Source organism: Mauremys mutica, chromosome 25 (genome assembly GCF_020497125.1).
Source record: "Mauremys mutica isolate MM-2020 ecotype Southern chromosome 25, ASM2049712v1, whole genome shotgun sequence".
NCBI classification, from domain to species: Eukaryota; Metazoa; Chordata; order Testudines; family Geoemydidae; genus Mauremys; species Mauremys mutica.
The window spans coordinates 12,820,631-12,836,872 of NC_059096.1; the positions used below are offsets into that span (position 1 = coordinate 12,820,631).

Genomic DNA, 16,242 nt, shown 5'->3' on the forward strand with positions numbered 1-16,242 from the left:
ACCCCCGAATATGGTGCTCTTTCTGTTACCCGTTTACATGTGTGCAAACATGTCCATTATGGAACTCTTGTCACAACTCCCTTCCTATAATGGAACCTGACTAATTTCATTTAATAGTCTTTTAAGTTCATTCATTAAGTTTCATTTAATATTCTTTTGAGTCAGCTTGCTCCTGTGTCTGCTTTGGGTGGTTTTAGTCTGAGTTCCTCACGTTGCTCTTTGGCTCAGGAGATTTCTGTGCTGCTAGATTCCAAGGCCAGAAGGGACCGTTAGGATCCTCTCGTGTGAGCTCCTGCATAACCCAGGCCAGAGAATTGCACTCAATTAGCTCTAGAGGCAGTTCATTCTTTGGCATTGCCTTTAACGAGGCATGAGGATTGTGGCAAAGTGAACTCATTTCAAAGTTCTTGCCACGCAATTGCATGGTGTTATGGAAAATCGGTCTGGGCAAACAAACCTGATTTCATTCTCGGATGAGATTGCAGGTTTGGGTGACAAAGGTAACTGAGGAGCTGTATATAATTAGACTTTTGTAAGGCACTGCTCATGGTCTAAGCCCTCCCCTGCCAAAGAGAGACCAGCGAACTGTTGCAGCTGGAGCTGCTGGGCCTACGGCACGCCACCCCCCTGGACACCAGCCACCCCAAGCCTTTTACAAGCCCTGAGTCTAACAGCTGGGTGCAAATCCAGGGTGCGGGTCAGGCTGACCTGCTGGCCGGTGCCCCTGTTTCTCCCCACTGTGGTTGGGACGCCCCAGGTATTGCTGGCAGCTCTCTCCTCCCGACTCCACCCCACAGCCCAGTGGTTGGAAATCATCCCTGGTCCCAGCCACAGTGCGGGGCACAAAGGAGGTGGGAGGTGTGCTGTGAGTTCTGCCTGGGCCCCAAACACGGACACTCACGGCTCTGCCACGCAGCCAGGTCTGCAACAGGCAGGCAGCTGTGGGGCAGGAGCTGGGCATTCTAGGAAGCGCAAGGGCTCCACATCTGGCTCTGACCGGCAGGAGAACACGGGCCTTCCCCAGTGTCTGGGAGGTTCCAGCAGTGTCAGTCAGGCTCCTTTTCCATGGCCAATGCCCAGCCATGGCCTAGTCCCTTCCTTAGACCTGCAGCCCTTCAATTCCTCTTTAATCCATCCAGCACCCACTGATGGCCACACATTTGATCCTTAGTAGGGTCAGCTGCTGCCCTCCTGCCCGGGGTGGATGCTGTGTGCACATTGGGATGACAGCTGCCCTCCCGCCCTACTCCCAGCCATAAAGTGATTCCAGCTGGAGGCGCCTGCTTCACGCTGCACCTTTCCCTAAGGGGTTCCTCTCGACCACCCCCCCCAACCCTAAAGGGACCAAGGGCAATGCTGATCCCCCAGCCCCAGAGCCCCAACACCCAGAACCGATGGCAGGTGGGGGCTGCTCCACTGGGAGTTCTTGGGGAGGTCCAGCTCTGTTGGTGCGAACAGACAGATCCCACTGGGTAGCTGAGTGAATCGAATCAAGGGGCCAGGCTGTTAGCACGTAGAGTGAGGGCTCCTGGGCCTATCCCAGCTCTGGCACTGATCTGTTCTCTTTGCATCACAGCAGCACCTCAACCCTGCCGGCCGAGCTCGTAACCCACTTGCACTGGGCGCCTCGTGAGACACGGCAGGGGGGAGGGGGTCGGCCTCAGCCCAGGTCACACGGCGAAGCAATAGCAGAGCCGGGGAGGGGAGAGCTCGGCCAACCCCCCGGCCACTGAGCCACGCTGCTTCCGCTCGGCCAGCCCCCCGGCCACTGAGCCACGCTGCTTCCGCTCGGCCAGCCCCCCCCAGCCACTGAGCCACGCTGCTTCCGCTCGGCCAGCCCCCCCGGCCACTGAGCCACGCTGCTTCCGCTCGGCCAGCCCCCCGGCCACTGAGCCACGCTGCTTCCGCTCGGCCAGCCCCCCGACCACTGAGCCACGCCGCTTCCGCTCGGCCAGCCCCCCCCGGGCCCTGTGCCACGCGGCTTCCGCTCGGCCAGCCCCCCCCCCCGGGCACTGAGCCATGCCGCTTCCGCTCGGCCAGCCCCCCCCCGGCCACTGAGCCACGCCGCTTCCGCTCGGCCAGCCCCGCCCCCCCGGGCCACTGAACCACGCTGCTTCCGCTCGGCCAGCCCCCCCCGGCCACTGAGCCACGCCGCTTCCGCTCGGCCAGCCCCCCCGGCCACTGAGCCACGCCGCTTCCGCTCGGCCAGCCCCCCGGCCACTGAGCCACGCCGCTTCCGCTCGGCCAGCCCCCCCCCGGCCACTGAGCCACGCCGCTTCCGCTCAGCCAGCCCCCCCCCGGCCACTGAGCCACGCCGCTTCCGCTCGGCCAGCCCCCCCCCGGCCACTGAGCCACGCCGCTTCCGCTCGGCCAGCCCCCGGCCACTGAGCCACGCCGCTTCCGCTCGGCCAGCCCCCCGGCCACTGAGCCACGCCGCTTCCGCTCGGCCAGCCCCCCCCCCCCGGCCACTGAGCCACGCCGCTTCCACTCGGCCAGCCCCCCCCCCCCGGCCACTGAGCCACGCCGCTTCCGCTCGGCCAGCCCCCCCCCGGCCACTGAGCCACGCCGCTTCCGCTCGACCAGCCCCCCCCCCCGGCCACTGAGCCACGCCGCTTCCGCTCGACCAGCCCCCCCCCCCGGCCACTGAGCCACGCCGCTTCCGCTCGGCCAGCCCCCCCCGGCCACTGAGCCACTTCGCGTCCGCTCGGCCAGCCCCCCCCGGCCTCTGAGCCACGCCGCTTCCGCTCGGCCCCCCCCCCGGCCTCTGAGCCACGCCGCTTCCGCTCGGCCCGCCCCCCGGCCACCGAGCCGCTCCGCTTGCGCTCGGCGAGCCCCCCCCCCGACCACTGAGCCGTGCTGCTTCCGCTCGGACAGCCCCCCCCCCCCGGCCACTGAGCCACGCCGCTTCCGCTCGGCCAGCCCCCCCCGGCCACTGAGCCACGCCGCTTCCGCTCGGCCAGCCCCCCCCGGCCACTGAGCCACGCCGCTTCCGCTCGGCCCGCCCCCCGGCCATTGAGCCACGCTGCTTCCGCTCGGCCCGCCCCCCCCCCGGCCACTGAGCCACGCCGCTTCCGCTCGGCCAGCCCCCCCCCGGCCACTGAGCCACGCCGGTTCCGCTCGGCCAGCCCCCCCCCGGCCACTGAGCCACGCTGCTTCCGCTCGGCCAGCCCCCCCCCGGCCACTGAGCCACGCTGCTTCCGCTCGGCCAGCCCCCCCCGGCCACTGAGCCACGCTGCTTCCGCTCGGCCAGCCCCCCCCCGGGCACTGAGCCACGCCCCTTCCGCTCGGCCAGCCCCCCGGCCAGTGAGCCACGCTGCTTCCGCTCGGCCAGCCCCCCGGCCACTGAGCCACGCTGCTTCCGCTCGGCCAGCCCCCCGGCCACTGAGCCACGCCGCTTCTGCTCGGCCAGCCCCCCGGCCACTGAGCCACGCTGCTTCCGCTAACCCTTGTGACAGCGTGCGAGTGACTCCACCTTTCTCTGCCGTCCTGGCCACTCATTGCACCCGGCCCACGTCAGCCTGGGGGGCCCCCAGCACTTCTCCGAGCAGGGCCATTACCCAGGACACCTGCCCTGTTTGCCTAGGTCACCCTGGCTGGACATTGGCCACCTCTCTAAACCGTACAGTGAGTTTAACGGAAGGTTGGCGAGGCCCAGGCGGGGTCGGGGGAGGGGGAGTCCAGCCGGCTTTCTCCCCGCGGTGGCCCTTACGCGGTCTCTGTTTCCCCCCCGCCCCCAGGTCCCTGGCGCTGGGCCAGCAATACACCTCGCTGGGGTCCCAGCCCATCCTGTGCGGCTCCATCCCCGGGCTGGTGCCCAAGCAGCTCCGCTTCTGCCGGAACTACCTGGAGATCATGCCCAGCGTGGCCGAGGGGGTGAAGCTGGGCATCCAGGAATGTCAGCACCAGTTCCGGGGCCGGCGCTGGAACTGCACCACCATCGACGACAGCCTGGCCATCTTCGGGCCCGTCCTGGACAAAGGTAAGGGAGCCACGCGGCTGCCCCACCAGGCAAAGGCTGCCGGGTTGGGGCGAGGCGGGGGGGATTCTTCCATTTAGCTGCATTCCAGGACCACACCGAGGCGCAAGCTGAGATCAGGGCCCGTCGTGCCGGGCGCCGAACAGACCCAGTGAGAGAGAGGCCCTGCCCAAGGAGCTCACGAGGGTGGGAGGGGAGACAGAGGCACAGAGACGGGACGGGACGGGCCCACAGTCACCCAGCCCCTGCATGGGCGGGGGCTGCAAAGCTCGTCTCCAGTGGCAGACGCCAGGGATCTGGCATTGCTGCCTGTGCCCACATCGGCCCCAGGCCCTGCTGCATGTCCCGGCTGGGCTGTGGAGAGGGAAGATCTGCTCGTGACAGCAGCTCTCAGCAGACAAGTCCAAGCCACTAGGGAGTTTGCCTTGGTGGCAGATTGCAGCTAGGAGCAGAAATCCCCCCGCCCAGCCCCCGCCCCGTGTGAGTCTTTGGGGCAGGGCGTCCTTGGCCTTGCCAAGGGAGTCGGTGAACATGGTCCAGCTCGTCCCACGCAGGCCCACGGCTCCAGGGTCACCCCAGCCCTCCGGCCCCAGGCACCACAGGACGGCGGGAGGCTCAGCGGCTGTGGCAGCAGCACTCTGTGAAAGCGGCTTGGGGGGAGGAGGGGGAAAGCCGACGCCCCGTGTCCTCCCCCAGGCCTGCAGACCTGGCCTGTGGGCTGGAGTGGCAGCAAGGGGAAGCTGCAGCCTGGCCAGAGCCATGGGGGGCCCTACGGCTGCTGCCTTATTTTGCTCAGCGGTGCAGATGCTCAGTCCCTCTGGCTCGGACTCCCAGTGCTGTTCTCCAGGGCGGGGCCGCCCCAGCCGCACACAGGGGCTGCCTGGGACCACCCGCCAGAGCCCACAGGACCCCTGCACGGGAGCTGCTTATTTCATCTCCCCTCTGTTCCAAGACTCCCTCTGGGCTGAGCTGGGCCCCCTTCAGGCCTCCTCCCCACGAAGACTAGAACCCCTCATCCGGTTGCTTCTGAGAAGACAACGGCTCTGGGCACTGAAACAGAGGACTAAGGAGTCAGAGCTCCTGCCACCCGTTCCCAGCTCTGCTACTGATTTGTTGCACAGCCGTTGAAGTCATTTCCCCTTCGGTGCCTCAGTTTCCCCATCTGTGAAATGGGGACAGTTAATGCTTCCTGACCTCAGAGAGGCTGGGAGGCTTCAGTAACGTTGATGATGCCTGTGCCAGGAAAGGTCAAAGGATTATTTAGAACCAGCTGAGACCGGAGCTGGAGGGCATTCGGAATTTGACACACTGTGGGTCAGACTCAGCACCCCAGCCTGGTCCCCAGCACCTCTGCTGCCCTGTGGGGAAACTCCCAGCCACCCCTTGCCAGGGGCTGGATTTGCTCCCCGCCCACTCAGTGATTCCCCTGGACCAAGGGTGCCACTTCCCCCAGGCAGCCCCAGATCCCGTGCTAGCAACGACAGGCACTGCCAGGCTGCGAGGAGCAGAAAGGGGACCAGATGCAGTGGAAGGGGGCTGGAGTCAGGGCATCCTGGTGCTTCTGGCTGAGTGAGAGGGAGCACAGAGCCCATGACACGCGCTGCGAAAAGGCCAACAGCACCACGATAACCCCGTGGCTTTTCTCAGCCATGCCACTTGCAGTCATTTGCATCTAAACAGGGGTGTATAGGATGGGATCAGGGGGCCTGGGGCCATCTCAATATCAGCTCCAGAGACTTAAGAGGAGGGGGAGAGAAAAGAGAGAGGGAGAGAGCAAAATAAGCTTAGACGGATGAGAAAGAGCTAAGCTGCCTCCCCTACTGTGAGCAGGGTGAGTGATACGGCCCAGCGCGACCGTGGTTTCAAAGTGCTGCACCATTCACACGCCCTTTAGCCATTCTGCTCTGGGGGTGGGGGCTGGGGGGAGCCATCACTAGGGCTTTCCCAGCCCGGCTGGCAGGATTGGCCGGGGCCGGCAGGCCGGGGACACTGGCCCGTTGCTACGCGGGGTCTCGGGGAATGCCAGCGCTCTGTGCTGGGGGGCCGTCGGGCGGCGGAAACATTCCGCATTATGCTGGTAATACAGTGTGACACCGAGGGAACAATGGCAAATTGAGCGGCCCAGCAGGTAACGGGCCCGGCTGGGAGACAGTCGCGCTGGTGCACTGTCAAGCACTCGCTAATCCGCCCTCCCGGCCCCTCCCTGGTTCTGGGAACTTCGCTTGCTCATTTCACTGCTGGGAAATTTCTCCCCAACGCCTTGTGCAGACCCAGTGGAGATTTTCAAGGGATTCATTCATAGCGCCAGGCCTTCCCCGCCGGGGAGCCTCTTCTCACCCCCCCATTGGGGTTGAACAGGGCTCCTGCCAAGCTGGCTCTGGGGCTGCCGGACACAACCAACCAGGAGCAAACATGGCTGTGGTCGAGCATGGCTTGTTCTTGCCTGGGTATACAGCAAGCATGTTCTGCCCGTGGCTTAACGTGCATTCCCCTGCCACGGACAAGAACCGTGCATGGCGCTGACACTCCCGAGCTTAAAGCAGTTACTTGTTTGGCAGGAGCTTGTTCTAGCTGGGGATGTTGCACTGGTTTAAACATGACCTGAAAAGTAAACAGCCTCTATTAGTCCTGTGGCACCTTATAGACTCACAGACGTATTGGAGCATGAGCTTTCGTGGGTGAATACCCACTTCGCTGGATGCATGTATCCGACAAAGTGGGTAGTCATCCCCGAAAGCTCATGCTCCAATACGTCTGTTAGTCTATAAGGTGCCACAGGACTCTCTGTTGCTTTTTACAGATCCAGACTAACACGGCCGCCCCTCTGATACTTGCCATCTATTAGGTTTGTGCTCTCCACTTCTTCCCCGGGGGATGGCTAGAGCCAGCCTTTAAGTATAGCTGACACTTTCTGGCTTGCTTTTTCCCTTCGGAATAGCAGGAATGCCAAGTTCGCTCTTCCTTGTTCCAGCGGGAGGTCTCCTGGGATAATTCACGTGCACAGTGGAAGCTCTCTCGACCCTTCGGCCCAGGGGCAGGCATGTGGAATCTTTAACCCCAAGGAGCTTTTCTCCCCAGGGTTTCCCCTCTCAGAACTGACATGACCTCATCACTGTAGGCTGGGCCCCTCTCAGCGCGCCTGGGACAGGGGTCGGTACTATTATCTCCATGTGCAGCAGAGCCACCTGTCGGCTTCGGAGCAAGTGCTAAGTGACTCACCCAGGGTCACGCAGGAAGGCTGTAGCAGGGGCAGAAAATGACCCTGTCCCCTGAATCCCATTCCAGACTGGCCAGCTTCTTTCTTCAGCTGGTGAGTTACAGTTACAAATCATCAAAATACCAATTCCTGCCCCCTCACTCAGCTACCTACTGATGCTCTGGTCGTCCATAGAGGTGAGGGTTGCAGGGGTGGCGGAGAGTCATCGTTCGGGCTTTCCTAGCATGACTGCCAGGATTATATTTAGCAAACGCAGGTTAGACAAGAGCTGACTGGGGTGGGGGGGAGGCGTAGAGCAAACCCTTCTCTCTCTCTGAACCAAAGATCTCAGACATCAGTCCCCCTGAGAAGGCACAAGGCAGATTCCCCTTTTGCTGGTCACCGTAAGGTCATGTATACATTGAAATAAAAAGTAACCCAGCTGAGTTCTCCCACGTCTCCTTCCTAGCCACACATGCAAGAAAAAATACCAAGGAATCATTTTAGGTCCCATTGAGACTAGTTAAATGAGTCAGAGGATCCAGGTGCAACCCAGGTGTCCCGGACTTGGTTACACAGACTGTAAGGCCAGACAGGACCATTGTGATCATCCTGTCCAACCTCCTGCATGTCACAGGCCACAGAACCTCACTCACCCGCCCACCTCTGTGGCAGACTCTAACCTCTGGCTGAGTTACTGAAGTCCTCAAACCATAGCTTAAAGTTCCAGAGAATCCACCATTTACACTAGTTTAAACCTGCAAGTGACCTGTGCCCCATGCTGCACAGGAAGGCAAAACAAAAAAACAAAATAAAAACGCCCAGGGGCTCTGCCAAGCTGACGTAGGGGAAATTCCCTCCTGACCCCAAATATGGTGATCAGCTAAACCCTGAGCATGCGGGCAAGACCCACCAGCCAGACACCTGGGAAAGAATTCTCTGTAGTAACTCAGATCCCGCCCCAGCTAGTGTCTCATCACCGGCCGTTGGAGATATTTACTATGAGAAGTTGCAGACAGGCCATATGCCACGTAGACAACCTCATCAGACCATCCCCTCCATAAATGTATCAAGGTCAGTCTCGAAACCAGTTTTTTCCCCCACTGCTCCCCTTGGGAGGCTGCCCCAGAACTTCACTCCTCTGACGGGTAGAAACCTTCGCCTAGTTTCAAGCCTAAGCTTGTTAATGGGCAGTTTATAGCCCTTTGTTCTTGTGCCAACACTGGCGCTTAACTTAAATAACTCCTCTCCCTCCCTGGTATTTATCCCTCTGATGTATTTATAGAGCGATCAGATCTCCCCTCCGCCTTTGTTTGGTAAGGCTGAACAAGCCAAACTCCTTGAGTCTCCTCTCCTAGGGTGTGTTTTCCATTCCTTGGATCATCCTAGTAGCCCTTCTCTGCACTTGTTCCAGTCTGAATTCATCTTTCTCCAACATGGGAGACCAGACCTGCACCCAGTATTCCAGATGAGGTCTCATCAGTGCCTTGTACAATAGAAATAACCCTTTCCTATCGCTACTGGAAATACCTCGCCTGGTACATCCTAGGATTGCATTAACCTTTTCATGACCACATCACAGTCACCCTGCGATCAACCAATATACCCAAATCTTTCTCCTTCTCGGTCACTTTCAACTGATACGTTCCCAGTTTCTAGCAAAAGTTCTTGTTGTTAGTCCCTAAGTGCATGACTTTGCACAATTAAATATCATCCCATTTCTATAAACTCCAGTTTTCAATGTCATCCAGATTTTTTGGTATGATATTCCAGTCCCCCTCAGTATTGACAATACCTCCCAATTTTGTGTCATCTGCAAATTTTATCAGCACATTCCCACTTTTTGTGCAAAGGTCATTAATAAAAATGGTAAATAAGGTTGGTCCCAAGAACAGTCCCTGAGGAACTCCACTAGTAACAGCCCTCCCACCTGACAGTACGCCCCGCTGTCGTCTCTCTTTTAACCAGCTCCTTATCCACCTCTCAATTCGCATAGTAATCCCCATCTTCTCCAATTTAACTAATCATTTCCCATGTGGAATAGATCTAATCTACTTGCATTACTGAAATCCAGGTAGATTAGACCTTTAGACATTCCCTTTGTCTAAAAAAATCAGTTCTCTTCTCAAAGAAGGAGCTCAGGTTGGTCTGGCACAATCCAGGCTGAATTTTATCCCAATTACCATTTATCTCTATGTCCTCAACTACTTCTGCTTTCAAAATTTGTTCCAAGACCTTGCATACAATTGAGATCAAACGAAGGAGTTTGTAGTTTCCCTGATCACTTTTTTCTCTTTCTTAAAAACAGGTTCTATATTAGCAATTCTCCAGTCATAGGGTACAACTCCCAAGGCTGTGGCTACAGACTAACATGGCTACCCCTCTGATACATGACTCCCAAGTTTACAGATTCATTAAAAGTCCTCACTATTGAGCCAGCAATTTCATGAGCCAGTTCCTTTCATATTATTTGGGCCCCCTGATTTTTCCCCATGAAGATGTTTGAGTTTGACTCCTAGCTCGGATGTGGTCATTTCTACTGCCATGTCCTCATTTCCATTAGCCACCCGCCTACTATCCCTCAGCTCCTCATTCCCCTTATTATAAACTCAGTAAAGTATTTGTTGAGGTGTTGGGCCAGGCCTAGATTATCTTTAATCTCCGCCCCATTCTCAGTGTTTAGCTGTCCCACTTCTTCTTTCTTTTTATGTCTACGGCTAAAGAACCTTTTACTGTTGGTTTTAATTTCCTTTGCAAGGTCCAACTCTGCTTGGCTTTTGGCCGTTCTCACTTTCCCCTGCATTTTCTGACCTCCAAGAAAGGTTTCCTTGCTGATCCATCCCATCGTCCACTCCTTGTAGGCTTTCTGCTTTCTCTTCAGCACCTGTTGGAAATACTTGCGCTGTTGCTTGTCCAGTTTGGGCTTAATCCTTCCCTACACAGTTTTCCCCCTTGTGTGGGATGCAGGCTTCAGACAGCTTCTGCCACTTTGACTTTAATTCCAAGCCTCCTCCACATTCAGATCCTTGAGTTCTTCAGTCCAGTCCAGTCCACTTCCCTAACTAATTCCCTGATTTTTTTAATGGTTGCCGTTTGGAAATCCAGTCCCCTAGTTGCAGACCTATTTGTGTTTATCCTTCCATTTAGTTTTAACTGAATTAGCTCATGATCACTCGAACCAAAGCAGCCTGGTTCCACTCCATAGGCCCATGTTTCTGCCCCGTGCGAAGGGCCCTGTTTGCAAGACACAATGACCCACTCAGTGGGTGCCGTTATTAACAATTTATGTTATGGTGGCATCTGTGGGTCCCACTGTATATTTACTCTAGCACTCAAAGACTCAGTGAGGCCTGAGGCAGACTTGTGCTAGGGGCTGTACACAAACGGGTGGACGCAGTTCCCCAAACCAGGTTAGGTCCCACCTACACCACAACATTTAACCATAGTGCACAGTTCTGTAACCCCGGCCCATGCCCTGGTGGGGAGAGCAGTGTAGGTGGCCTTTAGGCTGATTTTTATATTGGGGTGAGACCGTTAGGACCTGCTCCCGCACGAGGCCTGTCTACACGGCGGAATCACCACGTTTGATGCTCCTGCGGCTCACTCATGTTTCCTCCTGCCTTTGTGGACAGAAAAAAATCTCTTTCTGAAGCTGAGAGGCAGCGAGGTGCCTGAGAAGGCCCTGGTCTGGGTGTGAGACCTCTGTCAAATGACCGGCTGGGTAACTGTGAGCAGGTCACTTCACCTTGCTGCATCTCTCTCCCGCTTGCATCCTTTGTCTTTCAGGCTGGGACCATCTGGTTCTGCATGTAGGGCCGGCCCCAGAGTACACATAACAGTGCTGAGGAACCACTGCTTAGCCTAACTCTGGACTAGATTAAAACACTGGTTCCTAAGGGGATTGTCACCTATCCTCGGTGCAGGATGGTAAAAAGGAGAATGCCTGGTCAGAACCCCTCCCTGAGGCTCGCTTGGGAAATGATTTCAGAACCCTCAAGGGCCAGATAAACCAAGTTAGGAGTTAGTGGAGTGGGAGACGCGACTCAAGCACCATTTTCTTCCCGATGTCAATAGGGCCAAATAGTGAGAGTTAAAAGACTGAACTAGTCCCTCCAAGGGAGTTGGGAAAAATCCCATCACTTGGGGGATGGAATTCCAAACCCCATTGGCATTAGCCCAATTCTGGTCCCAGTGACGCCACCGGTAAAAATTCCACTGACTGAGTGGGAGCAGCAGTAGAGCAAAGCTGACCACTTTGAAAATACCCCCCTGGGCTGGAGAGATTACTAGACAACGAACTGAATTGCTGGAGCACAGTCTAGAGCCACAGCATAAGCTAGATTCTGACGTCTGTGACCCACAGGAGCAAAAAGTGATTTTTATTAATACTGGTGCCCGTCTGCTGAGAGGTAGAACAAATCTGGGGCCTTGCTGGTTGGCTTCCCAATGGTGGAAAAATCAGGGAATATTCCTAGTGTAAATTGCTTCATTTATACATATGCACCAGTCTTGGGACAGAAATGGTCCCAGCCAGCACGCTGTACACCCCCTCTGCCAGAAATCCCAGACTGCATATCAATGCCCAGTCCCCATGAATCATAGAATCTCAGGGTTGGACGGGACCTCAGGAGATCATCTAGTCCAACCCCCTGCTCAAAGCAGGACCAATCCCCAGACTTTTTTTTTTACACCCCAGTTCCTTAAATGCCCCCCTCAAGGATTGAACTCACAACCCTAGGTTTAAGCAGGCCAATGCTCAAACCACTGAGCTATCCCTCTCCCCCAAACTACTCTGTACCCAGAATTGCCCCAAATATAGAGCATAAAGCAGAGAACAAACTCTGCTGTCTCCCGGAATTTCTCCCAAAGGTCAACCACAGAACAAAACTTACAACACACCGGCATTTCTTTAAAGACTAACCACTTGCTCGCAAACCAAGAAAAAGAACTAAAAGTAAGACTAGTTAGAATAGCGACATCTATTGACTGACTCTTGCCACAACAGCACTATGGTTCGAGCTCCGCTGTTCGCTTGGATTAAAACATGGTTTGATAAAAATATTTTTGTTCTGTATGATCAGCAAGCTTTCCACAGTGCTATACAAATGATCTCATCAGTTCTCACTGCCCCACGACAAAGTGAGTCACTATCATCCCCCCTTAACTGTAAGGAAAACTGAGGCACAAGTGGGTGGCACGACTTGCCTAAGGCTGGAGGAGGCACCCGCTTCACAGTTAGGATTAGAATTTGGGAGCTGAACACCTAAAATCCAGAGCTCGATCCACAAGGGCCGAGGTTCCCAACAACGACCAGCCAGTTCTCTGCAAATCACGCAGTCCTGCCACCACCTCCTTGCTTGCCTTGGCTACGTTTTAGTGAAACATGAACTAACATACACTCAGCACTTTGTCAGTGTCACTTTTCCACGTAATAACTGCTGGAGTGCCCACGGGCATAGTGAGCAATTGTGATTCTGGGAGGAGGGGTCTGCCTCACAATCTCTATTAACTTGTGACAGACATGATGAAAAACTGAGCAGTTTTGCCCTGGAACGTGCCACGTGAGCGCCCCGACGCCAGGCCTTCCCTGGAACATGCCCCACTGTCTATTTGGCATTCAACTTCCTGTTTGTTTGGGTGCTGCGGCTTTGTCTTTGCATCTGGTGCTCGTCTGACTCTTACAAACCATTACTTTTTCCTGTTTTGTGCTGCGTAGTGTCATACACGCAAAATCTCAGCTTCTGAGTCACGGCCGGCTTCCTTGCTATGGTGCATTTTTTTCTGCATTCTTCGCAGCTGCAAGCATGGTGTGGAGAGCCCCGGTGGGCAGGCACTAGAGAGGTGCCAAGTAGGATAACGCATTGGCTAAGTGTTAGTGGGTTGTTGTCACTGTCCTCGTCTGCTGCATAGAATCAGAACTGCTTATGTAGTACTGGTGGTCCAGTAGATGGGAGGATTTTTACACTAGTTGGGCTGGGGCATGAGTATTGAGCCCCAAATGGGCTTGAAGCAAAGTCACCATGCACCAGGGAGTATGTCAGATTGCCCTGGCTTGCTCAGCAGCAGGGAAAGGGATTTCTCTTGGGCTGGGACACCGAGGCCCCAGCCCCACACAAGGTCACATAGTGGAAAGCCTGACACAGGACGCAGTGAGTAAAGAATTAAAGGATGGCAGATAAGATGACGAGTTTGGTTGCTAAGAGTAACCGTGATGCTATAAAAGGGCTCACTCCAGTCAGGCCAAGGGGGAGCCAGAGGAGAGGAAGTGCGTGAGAGGAGCTGGGAGCAAGAGGCACAAGGAGCTGGGAGTGAGAGGACGTGCTGCTGGAGGACTGAGGAGTACAAGCGTTATCAGACACCAGGAGGAAGGTCCTGTGGTGAGGATACAGAAGGTGTTGGGAGGAGGCCATGGGAAGTAGCCCAGGGAATTGTAGCTGTCATGCAGCTGTTCCAGGAGGCACTATAGACAGCTGCAATCCACAGGGCCCTGGGCTGGAACCCGGAGTAGAGGGCGGGCCCGGGTTCCCCCCAAACCTCCCAACTCCTGATCCGACACAGGAGGAACTGACCTGGACTTGGGCTTATACCAGAGGGGAAGGTCTCTGGGCTGTTTCCCGACCCACAGAGTGAAACTGTGCGGTGAGCAAATCTGCCAATAAGCGCAGGACCCACCAAGGTAGTGGAGGAACTTTGTCACAGGTATTAAAGCCGGATTTTAGCTCTCTAGAATGGTGTGTGCCAAACCCTCACATGACGAAGAGACTGAAACGGGATGTGCAGCAAGACCAGGCCCCTTGTCACAGCAATCTGGTGGCTCAAAGGGCCATGCTGTGGAAATAATACCCGTTTCACCCTTGGTCAGCGTGCAAGGAGTGAGGTGTGCCGAACTGGCAACGTCTGTGCTTCTTGCTCAGGTAGTGGCTGGGCCTCGGCCTGGTTGGAGAAGTAGTCTGCCATAGTGAGGGTGTATCGACTGTCAGTGACAGAGCCCCAGAACAGCCAGAGCTACCCTCCCTAGAGGGTGGGAACCATAGGTGGTGTGTGTGTAGGATGTGCTGTGTTATGGGCTCCCCGGGTATAGGAAAACTTTACTCAGCCCCTGACAGACTGCGCTATCCAGGCCTGTGGTGCTGACTTTGAACCCTTTGGGAAAGCTCCCCACATCGTGCTGCTATGTAACACCTTCCGAATCTCAGGCACCAATCCCCTGGGGACCATGTGATGATTTAGTTGGGGATTGGTCCTGCTTTGAGCAGGGGGTTGGACTAGAACCTCTTGAGGTCCCTTCCAACCCTGAGATTCTATGATTCTATGTTCTCCACTTCCCATCATGCCTAACCAGTAGCCTTGCTCTAGGTCGGGGTTGTCAACCTTTCAGAAGTGCTGTGCCGAGTCTTCATCTATTCACTCTGATTTAAGGTTTCGCTTGCCAGTCATACATTTTAACCTTTTTAGAAGGTCTCTATAAGTCTATAATATGTAACTAAACTATTGTTGTATGTAAAGTAAATAAGGTTTTTAAAATGATTAAGAAGCTTCATTTAAAATTAAATTAAAATGCAGAGCACCCCGGATCGGTGGTCAGGACCCGGGCAGTGTGAGTGCCACTGAAAATCAGCTCACGTGCCGCCTTCGGCACGTGTGCCATAGGTTGCCTACCCCTGCACTAGGTGCAAGTCAGGCCATTCCCTGCATGTATGAACAGCTGGGCCTGCCAGTGCCTCTTCTGTCAGAGCCAACAGCCGTGCTTCCTTCCAGCACCTTAGCTGGGACACTACGGGGTCTGTGGCTTGTCCCTCCTTCATCATTGTGGCTCTGCATTGGAGCCTCCACCCCACTGCAGTGACCCTTCCTGCTGGTGTCACGGCTGCTGCTAGGCTGGCAGGTTTTCATTTCTCCATCCCGACCACGTGGCTGGCCCTGCCAGGCTGGGTCTCTTGGCCAGGGCGTCAGCATTCGTGTGCTGTTTCCATGGACAGCGCTGGTACTGAGCTCGCCGCTCGCACTATTGGGCCAATTGTCCTTGGGGGTCACGGAAACGATCGACTCTCTTGTGTGAGGGGGATTCGGATTTAAGAGCTTTCCCCGGGGGGAAGTGCTGGAAATGGTTGGTGCCAGCAGTTCACAGTTGTGGAGTATCTGTTCGTCCTTGTTCAGGGTCCTGCTGATGCACACACTGTTACTCCTTCCTGGTCTCCATATGGTTGAGCCACAACAGCGCCAATGCTAGCTTCAGTGGCATGGGTGTCTAGGACAAGCCGTAGCGGGAGATCTGGGTAGGCCAGTATTGCTGAAGACATGAGCCTCCACTTTAGTTCCAGAATGGCTTCTTGGTATGGGGTAGTATAAAGCCAAGCCAATGAAACTCTGCACCTCAGTGAGGGAACGTGGCACTGGCTAGGATAAGATAGCGTCTCCCTTTTTCAGGTCTTTCGCTCTGCCATTCTTTGAGATCACATGCCTCCAGTAATCTGCTTTATCACAGAAAAGATGCATTTTGCTGGTTTCACTTTTAAGCTGGCTTCACGTAGCCTCTCCAGCACAGCTCCCAGCTTCTGCAGATGCTCCTCAAGCCACCTCACAGTGACAACATTCAAGTTACACTAGTCAGGACATGCCCTGCAGTCTCCCTGCATGACATCCATCAGCCTTTGGAACAGCCCAGGCACAATACAGAGGCCAAAAGGCAGAGTTCAAACTCAAAGAGGCCCTGGTTGGTGGTGCTGGCCGTTTTCTGTCGGTCATCTTGGTGCACCTCTACTTGCCCGTAGTCACTGGCTGGGGTCCAGCATGCAGAACCAACAGGCCTTTGCCAGCCAGTAGAGTGACAGCTGTTTGCCTTATTCCCATGATCTTAAACTGAGCTTGATTTGCAACCTGGAGTACCACACTGAAAGGTCTTAACTTTCTCGGTTTCCTTGGGTGGCTCTTTGTCATGATTGTGAGTATGCAATGGAAACCTGTCTCTGGAGCCTACCAGAATTGTAAGTGGGTGTCCACTGATCTCACTAGTGATGTAGCTTTTGGACCTGATCTCATTGGCAGCTGTTGTCTCTCACTGTGACCCTAC

General features: G+C 55.8%; 1 protein-coding gene across 2 annotated transcripts in view; it reads left to right on the forward strand.

Moving 5' to 3' along the window:
• Positions 1–16,242, forward strand: part of WNT3 (Wnt family member 3) — a 74,990-nt gene that overhangs the window by 47,856 nt on the left and 10,892 nt on the right. For both annotated transcript variants that reach the window (XM_044999656.1, XM_044999657.1), the window contains exon 2: positions 3,738–3,979. In XM_044999656.1, the coding sequence (XP_044855591.1) occupies positions 3,738–3,979 (242 nt within the window). The remainder of the gene's footprint in view (positions 1–3,737; positions 3,980–16,242) is intronic.